We start from the raw sequence: 9013 nt of genomic DNA, 5'->3' as shown, positions 1-9013 counted from the left end.
GTTAACAGCGATTGTGTGTTGAGTTGTGTTAAAAGTATGAGAGCAGGGTTGTTTTCTCCCCTGCATCGAAGTATCCATAGCCCAACTAGAAAAAATTAAAAAAGTTAAGAGGTACAAGAAGTCCAATGACACAAATACAATTTCAAATTGTGATGCGTTTGTCCAAAAGAAGTAGGCCTGCTAAAACAGCATTCTACCAAACCACAATCCAGCCCAACTTAAATTCTGGAAAGATTTAAAAACTCCAAATGGTCGTCACACCTTCAGTGGCATATGATTTCTTTATGTGGAAAGATGCTTGGAAAAATGCTTGCAGGCACCTATGGAAGCAACAGAAAAAAAAGATGAAATTTTTTTTTTTTTAAATTGAAAGGTATAGCACCCACTCCCATGAAATGCAAGATACCATCAATAAATAGAAACCTCATAATTCTTGGGTTCCTAACTTTAAAATAGAAACAAAACCTGCCGCTATAAAACTGCATTAAACTAAACCATGCAAGTATCCATAGCAACTAAACAGAAAATTAAAAACTCATTATGGTGTTATAACACCACCAGTGCCATACAATGTCTCTTCTACATGAAAAATTCCTGCAAAATAATTGCAGATGCCAAAACCGCACTGCTATTCTAAACATGCCGAACTTTCAGCCAAATTTTCAACTCTCTGGCTGAAAGTGTAAAGCTATCAAATTTTCATTTAGATTTGATTAGCCTGAATTAATACCCTTTACTGGGGGCATTATCTCAAAACAGGAACACAAATTTGGTTTGCTTTATTCAGGTTTTCCCCTCAGTACCCATAACCTGCAGTAGAGGCATAGAAAAAACATTAAAAAAATGATTAAGCCACAATTCCATAAATCCATCCGAGTAAAAATATACTAATGATAAACAAAGAAAATTGTATAAAGACCTGAGTTATCCATGGGGTTTCCAGCAGGCATGGCTGGTTCTGGTTCCTTGATGTCAACAACCACAACATCAGATGTCAAAAATGTCTTTGCCACTGATGCTGCATGCTCTAGGCAACATCTAACCACCTGCTCCAAAGGGTAACTATTGAGAACAACGTAGACATTGCAGTGCACTAGAGTTGATGATTACTCTACTGCATAAAGAGATAAAATGCAACGCAACAAAAAATGGCATGCCAAGAAAAAAAATTGAAACAGAAAGCAAGGAACCCATCCATCAAACAACTACAAAACTATAATCCGCATATCATAAATGGCCCTTCCAGTGTGCATTAACATAGCAATCACATAAACAGTAACTGTTAATCATCAGCCTTCTATACATGTTAAAACTTGCAGACAGTTACCATCTCGAAGACACAAATAAACCTAACATGATACATTCCAAATAGATGAGTAAACTAACATAAATAAGTAAATAACCCTCTCGTCAAGCAAAAAGACATCTTGTACGGTTATCTTGGTGAGCTTTCGAACACTTTGAGAGCAACTAATTGCCTGGTATATTATAATCCCTACCTACGTACAAATACAACCTAAACTTTAGAAAAGGTAGAGAGCCTAACACAATTGGAATCACGTCCAAACTGGCATTTTCATTCATTCCCTATAAGAGGGGCATTAAGCAAATAGACCTAGAATTAGTATTAAGTCAACAAACATCCTGGCAAACCATATTAGCAAGGTCTTAAAAGACACATTTGCATTCACTTCACTGATCAGGAAATTAAAAAAAAAAAAGAGGCTACATCAAAACAAAATACCATCTTTACCTTAGTTGGATCAATAATTCCTGCAGCCATCAAATCTTCATAACTGCCTGTAGCAGCATTGTATCCATATTTGGGATTATCATTGGAAAGGACCTACAAAAAAACAAAAAGAGAGCTGTCATTTTACTACCATAACAACTAGAAAGAGCTATCCGCATTTAGGCTGACATCCAGTGAAATTGAATAAGATTGTACACCCAGGCACAATGTCAATTTACTTCAAGTCAACAGGCATCATAAGAACAAGACAGAGCTGCCTGCATTTAGACTGATATCCAATGAAATTGATAAGGATATACCCAGGCACAAGAGCTTGGGTCAACAAGATTCTATTGAATAGCTGCCAAAGAATTGAGTTTAAATACTGGATTGCTAATACTTGATTCAACAATTAGCCAGGAGTTGTACTAACCTTTTCAATTACAACACTTCCATTTACTCCTGCATTCTTTGCAATTAATTTCACAGGGTAGCTCAAAGCTCGTTTAACAATACCTGCACCAATCTGCAGACACCAAAGTGCCAACGAATTTCAGAACCAAATGTTACAAACACACTGCCGAGCTAAGTGCTCAATGACAAAGCATGGTCTAATATCCAATAAGGATCAGAAAACCCTTTCCATGTCAACCATACTTGCCCGTGTAACCAGCACAAAATTAAGTTACCTTCTGTTCCTCATTTTCAAGTGTGTCTCTGATAGCATCAACCTTTGAAGCAAGCCTCAAGAGAGCACACCCTCCACCAACAACAATGCCTTCCTCAACAGCTGCCTGTATATAGTAATTAATCAAACGATTTCTCCAACACAATTGATATAACTTTAATTATTTGTCATTCTAAAGAGAGGATCAAGGATGGTAGACAGAAGACTTTGTCTGCTTTGCACTATTGGAGGATAGTAGACAAAGACTTAAAAGACTTTGTCATTCCATTCACAAATGGCTTAAATTTTGCTAGCATAGGTGTTGACATGGGCATTTTATACATTCATATCAAATGACACAGTTGTTTACAAAGAAGACTGCCATACCTTTGTAGCATTCAAAGCATCCTCCACTCTTAACTTCTTTTCCTTTAACTCTGTCTCTGTTTGTGCTCCTACCTGTCAACAATCATATTTATTATTATTCATTACCACTCAACTTGGTTCATGCTCATTTATTGTCATAATTATTAATAACACAAGCACAGTAAAGCATGTCTTAATGAATCGTGCTCATTGACAAATTTATACTGGTTGCTCCAAATGTATTAACAGAGAAACATTTCAATGATTTCACCTGTATAACTGCAACTCCCCCAGATAGTTTAGCAATCCTTTCATTCAATTTTTCTTTCTCATATTCTTGTTCAGCAGCCTGGAAAATACGAATATATTTCAATCGACTAATACATTCTACAAACTAGATTTACAATAGCACAATTCTATAATGAAAGATAAAGAATTCCCTTGTTCTTCATTGATATCTTGATATTCACAAAGTTAGAATGAGATCAGAGAGTGTCTAACTACTATGAGACAAAAGGTGCAGACAATGGAAAAACATCCATTAAGAAAAAATCTGAAGTGCACAAATTCATGTCCAGGCCAGAATGAACAAAGGATAAGACTGCAATAGTCCATGTTAAAGCCTGAAGAACACACACAGAGACAAGAAGGCATACCTCAATCAAGCTCCTAATTTGATTAACTCTTCTCTCAACAGCCTCCTGAGTCCTTCCATCACCAACTATTGTTGTTGAATCTTTTGTCAGTACTATCTTGGCAGCAGTACCCAGAACCTCATTCCCAACTTTGTCAAGGGCCAGCCCCACTTCATCTCTAATGACGGTGCCTGCATTAAAAAACATGGTTCAGAGATATATGGCTGTCTATATTACTAAATAACAGCTTAGGAGCATAGACTCTGAAATAAGTTGATCCAATACCTACAACTTACTATTTGTACTCAGAAATTAAACTCATGCTCACACTATTAAAAAAAGGCTACTTCGTTATGGCCTATGACAAACTGACCAATATAATGAACATTGAATAGGAAACTTCCATGATCCATGAATTAGAGACAAAAATTCTTGGTGAACTTGATAATTGCACTACGAAACAATACCTCCAGTCAACACAGCAATGTCATCCAAATACTGACTTTTCCTTTCTCCAAATCCAGGAGCTTTTAAAGCTGCAATCTTTAATGCACCTCGAAGCCTGTTCACAACAAGGGTAGCCAGGGCTTCTTGCTCAATGTCTTCAGCAATTATTAAGATGGGATAACCACCACGAATGGCATCTTCCAATATGCCAATCATGTCTCTTGCATTTGTTATTTTTTTATCAACCAACAATAGCTGCAGGCAGTTAAAAACAATAAATTCATTCCTGAGTAAAGTTTCCCAATTCCTAATACACAGAAGTACAGCCACTCTTTTGACCTAGCAGCATTGGCATAGCTTAAAAATAGCTAAATGATAAATTTTCATATTCAAAACAAGCTAAAAATGGTAAAAACGATTTAAATCCATGTATTAGTTACCTTACAATTCTCATACTCTGCAGTCATCTTCTCACTGTCAGTCACAAAATATGGAGAAATATATCCACGGTCAAATTGCATTCCCTCTACAACATATAGATTATTTTCTGCACTCTTTCCTTCTTCAAGGGTTACTACACCCTTCCTACCAACTTTACTCATGGCCTCTGCTATCATATTTCCTACTTCATAATTGTTCCCAGCACTTACTGCAGCCACATCTGCTAACTCACTATCTTCAACCTGCACCATACCAGCATATACAAGGTCTGAATCTGCAAAAAAGGAAATACTGACAGAAGAAATGCTACTCTGTAATAAGAAACCCAAAGCAAAAAACAGCCCATCCCCAATGTGTTATGTAGTCTTACAAGACACACATAAACAAGTAAAACAACAATACTTCCTACAAGTTTCAACATACTCGACACAAAACTAGACATTTAAAACATCACTAGATATGGAGAAACTAAGTATTTCACACCAATGACTAAAGCACAACATCACAGTAATTCCTAAAAGGCCCTGCAGATATGGACAGCGATATACAACTTCCTGTAGACCCAGGATACAATAAAAGTAGGGTACAACAGTATCTTATCAATATGTATTTCTAACAAATATAGCATCTAACAAAACACACAGTACTACAATGTCATGCATGAGACAGCATCATACATTAGGTCTACTGAAGCTCGTTGCTATCAGTTGGGCAGACAAAGGGACAACAGGGACACCTGGAATATAGTTTCCACTAAAAAGACAAAACACAACTTTGTCAGAAAACAACCATCTCATACAAATTGCGAACCAAACTCAACCGAACAGTGAACACAATGATGTGGAGGGATAAAATTTACCTCCTTGGAAATAGCTTTTAGTTCAGTAACTAAAGCCTTCACAGTCTTGTCAATACCCCTGGTAATCTGAATGGGATTTGCTCCAGCTCCAACAACCTGAACACAGCAGCCTTGCCATTCAGCTAATTCTTTTCAAAAAATCAGATGCTTGACTTCTTTTAATTTTCTCTGTCTTAAAGTTAAAGCATTGAATAATAAAAAAAAAATTCATATAAAAGGTGTTTTTGCACCACATCATGATCATTTAGTTAAGATTCAGCTGCAAAGTTAAGATTTGAACTTCACCTGTCCATATATCTTTTAGTTTTCTTATTTCTTAATCAAGCTTTCATGTTAAGAATAAACTAACAAGATGTAAAAGGTACTTTAAGCACAGTCAACTCCACGGTAACAAAAGTACCTTTATGCCTTCGGCTATTAAACCTTGTGCAAGAACCACCGATGTGGTAGTTCCATCACCTGCCAAATCATTTGTCTTTGCTGCAGCTTGCCTCACCAACTTGGCTCCAATATTCTCTACAGGATCCTCTAATTCAACCTATCATACAGGCAACAATTCCGTTAAATATTCTGAAGAAGTACTTGCCACTAAATTCTGCATCTACACTGCCCTTTCTGAAAATTTGGTTTCTTGAAAACTGCAAATTTTTATATACCACCCTATTCACAATTGACCCTGGAATACTTAAGCTTTCAAAAGCCAGCACAGGAGACTGATGTGGGCGAACAAAAAAATGCAAAAAGAACAAACGCCAACAAACACAAAACCATAACTTACCTCCTTAGCAACAGTCACACCATCATTCACAATTTTTGGCGCACCGTATTTACTCTCTAAAACAACATTTCTGCCTTTTGGTCCCAGAGTGACGCCAACAAGATCAGCAAGCTTGTTGACACCCACCTACAGAAGAGTGATATGATGCTATCAGAAGCCATATAATTAGATATTGTAGTGCATTTTCAGATATGAATACAAGAGTGAGCCCAGTATCAACCCAGTGCACCAAACAGCTATACCACGGGGAAATTTTCTGCATATAAAATTTCTTGATAAGTAGATGCAATTTCTCTAACCTGCAGTTTCTTTGTCGCTGATCCATCTTTGTTGAAGTATAATTCTTTTGCCATAGCCCTTACACTAAGTCCCCGGTCACTTTTCTGTAGTCTCATTGTTTGCCTTCTGCTTAAACCTCTAAGGGAAATGGGTGCAAATGCAGATGCGGAGGACAACGTACAATATTTGTTAGAAGTTGCACTCATCTTCTCTCTTCCAGTGTTGTTGAGAGCTGCAGAAGTGCTGATTCCTGTCATACTGCACAACGTTGATGCCATTGTCTCTTATCCTGCAAAATGGGAACCCTCAGTCATCCCTGTCAACTATTTCATTATATACATAAATGCTCCTTTACAAAAACATTTAAAACCTGAGACAGCTAATGATCTTGTTTCTCAGAAAATCCTAGAAATGCAACATGTCTAGACACAAGCCAGATAAAACTATAGGCTATTCATAAATATATTGGGACACAAGCCAAGATCTTACATTCAGTTCTACAGCACAGAACTTCGGGTCTTTTGGCAATTGCTACAACGCTAAGACAAATCCCATAACAATCCTCACAACAAACCATGAAGCAAACTTCTAAGTACTCTTAATTGCTATATAAAGTATTTAAATTCTCAAAACTACAATATTTCAAGAGTCGCTTTTAAAATGGCCAACAACACATATACAAATATGCTTACATATAAATGATTGAAACTCTGAAGCACCATTTCTCTCTGAAAGGATTTATTTAATGACTTCTAGAAATATAACACAGACGTACTGTAAAACTAATCACCGGCCTTACTCCTTTCCTTACTACATGCTCTTCCTAGGCTTTAATCCACAACCTTAATTTATATACTAGGAAGTATAGTGATTACTACAAAAGCTGCCTGAACTTAACAAGATTATCATCTTACATTCAGTTCAGATAGACAGAAATTGAAGCTTTTCAACAGCTTCTCTCCGTTTAAAACAACGGGCGACATACATTGTCATATACACGTGTAGTCAAACATGATTTATCTGAACCCCAAAAGCACCATCTCTCTCTCAATCAGCGTTTCAAATTTCCACAACTTCTTAAAAAAGAGAAACATGTTTACTGTAGACCTAATCACCATTCTTAGTCCTACTTCTTATCATATATTTTTTTTAAGCTTCAATTCACACCTCTGATGCACAACTTCTTAGAAACGAGAAACGCTTTGAAAGACGTATGCAATCTTAACTACAAAATGCTTCAGACTCTTATATTTAAAATAGCCATTACTAGGACATAAATAATCAGAGCCCAGAAAACTATAAACCTCGTGCATTAAAAATGTTCAATCCATTGAGATAGTAGAAAAATGCTAAACTGCACACGAATTATTTTCATGGCAAGAGCATAATGCAGCTATACACTAACTACCCACTACACAATAAGAATTAGCAAATGTAGACACGGATCGGTGAAAAAAACATAGGAAAAACACGTGTAACATGTAGCACTTGTGATGGATAGAAAAGACTTCTATTCTCTATCCAAATTTATCCCATTTTCCATTTGAAGTGCTTAGCAGAGACCTCAAACGTGCTCCAGAAGGAAAGTACTTGTAAACTCACAAAAAACCCTACCCCAAAAACTCCTGACCCGGCCAAAACAGTGTCGAAAGACAACATGAATAGGATCCAAGAACAAGAAGAGCATATAGAATCCAAAAAAATAAAATACAAAATGGATAACTAATCCCCCAGAACCCTAAACCCTGGTAATAAGGCTATTGAATAAACCTCATAAAAAACATACCTAAATCATTGTAAAAATCTACAGCGACGACATCCGTAGCAACGATTAAATCAAAGGGAGGCTTGAATACCTGAATCTACTTGTCGTTGTTCGGATAGAGCTGTGAAAATTTTGATGGCTACAGCTCGGCTTTCTGGCCAAAAGTTGTTCTGCACAAGGAAAAATAGAAAAAATAAGCTCAGAGGCGCGGTCCAATACAGTGAAATTTGAAAGCCAATGGTATTTTAATATGGCATTTAGTAGACGTTTTCCAGGATTGATATTTTCACAGGTATAGTTTTGCTGGCGTGGGGCAACATCTCGACCGTTTATGGGTTTGGATTTTCACAGCAAATGCATTGTAAACAGAAAGAAAATAAAAATTTAAGACTTAAAACATTGCGGATAATTAAGTTTTTACCTTCTCTTAGTGGGAGGCAGATATAAAGATTGTTTCCCTGCACAAAACAGTGCTTGTATGATCCACCGCCTGCAAAAGAACGCTACAGAGGCAAGGAAGAAACTAATGCAACACGATAAGGTTGCACACAAATATTTGAATACAAGATGCTTGTTTCAATAGAGATTTCTAGATGCTCTGAACATTTTGAATTTTTGTCCGCTAGTAGTATTGCTGTTATTAATTGGGGTTATTGTATTTAGGAATTTTCTGGAGACTATTTGTATGAATGAAACCTTAAAGTGGGCGACATCAATCCACCATAAACGCTGAAGTAAATAGTTTTTTCCTTGTATGCACTTGTGTTAGGTGATTGGGTAAGGGAAGGTTAGGTTAGGTTAGCTTTGGTTTAGAATGGAGGTAGTTTATATTATTTTAATATCATCATTGTTTTTTATTTGTTTTGATCAATTGGTTTAAAGTTAAAAAAAATTGTTTTTATTCAACGTTCATTTTCACATTGTGATGAAATCTTTCGATAGATTCATTTTTCTTCTATCTAATCTTAGACAAAGATCTAGATCTCCACCAATAAGCTCAAATGTAAGACGAAACAATGATCAAGTCGTATCACTTGCTAACTG

At 36.4% G+C, this 9013-nt stretch overlaps 1 protein-coding gene across 2 annotated transcripts; it reads right to left on the bottom strand.

Annotated features, from left to right (window-relative positions):
- Positions 1–391: 391 nt before the first annotated feature.
- On the bottom strand, positions 392–8675 carry LOC131053327 (ruBisCO large subunit-binding protein subunit beta, chloroplastic). Of its 2 annotated transcripts, XM_057987906.2 has the most exons (16): positions 8391–8675; positions 8061–8139; positions 6225–6493; positions 5926–6051; positions 5548–5685; positions 5148–5243; positions 4288–4530; positions 3868–4102; positions 3422–3591; positions 3037–3114; positions 2787–2858; positions 2422–2526; positions 2166–2258; positions 1754–1846; positions 920–1046; positions 392–810 (listed from the first exon to the last, which is right to left on the bottom strand). In XM_057987906.2, exons 3-16 carry the CDS (start codon positions 6480–6482, stop codon positions 797–799), a joined length of 1848 nt encoding a protein of 615 aa, XP_057843889.2. In that variant the 5' UTR covers positions 6483–6493; positions 8061–8139; positions 8391–8675; the 3' UTR covers positions 392–796. The 2 variants fall into 2 exon arrangements, with proteins under 2 accessions (XP_057843889.2, XP_057843890.2); XM_057987907.2 differs by lacking the exon at positions 8061–8139 and having other exon boundaries at positions 8391–8667.
- Positions 8676–9013: the final 338 nt, after the last annotated feature.

Source organism: Cryptomeria japonica, chromosome 3 (assembly GCF_030272615.1).
Source record: "Cryptomeria japonica chromosome 3, Sugi_1.0, whole genome shotgun sequence".
NCBI lineage: Eukaryota > Viridiplantae > Streptophyta > Pinopsida > Cupressales > Cupressaceae > Cryptomeria > Cryptomeria japonica.
Note: the sequence above shows the minus strand (reverse complement) of the source record. Positions and strands in the feature narration are given on the sequence as shown.

Excerpts from the sequence above, each read along its gene's own strand:
- LOC131053327 (XM_057987906.2), bottom strand. The coding sequence starts at position 6,482 with ATGGCATCAACGTTGTGCAGTATGACAGGAATCAGCACTTCTGCAGCT. Across the intron at positions 6,052-6,224 it reads CAGCGACAAAGAAACTGCAG|GTGGGTGTCAACAAGCTTGC; the intron begins GTTAGAGAAATT and ends ACTCTTCTGTAG. Across the intron at positions 3,592-3,867 it reads CATTGCTGTGTTGACTGGAG|GCACCGTCATTAGAGATGAA; the intron begins GTATTGTTTCGT and ends TTTTTAATGCAG.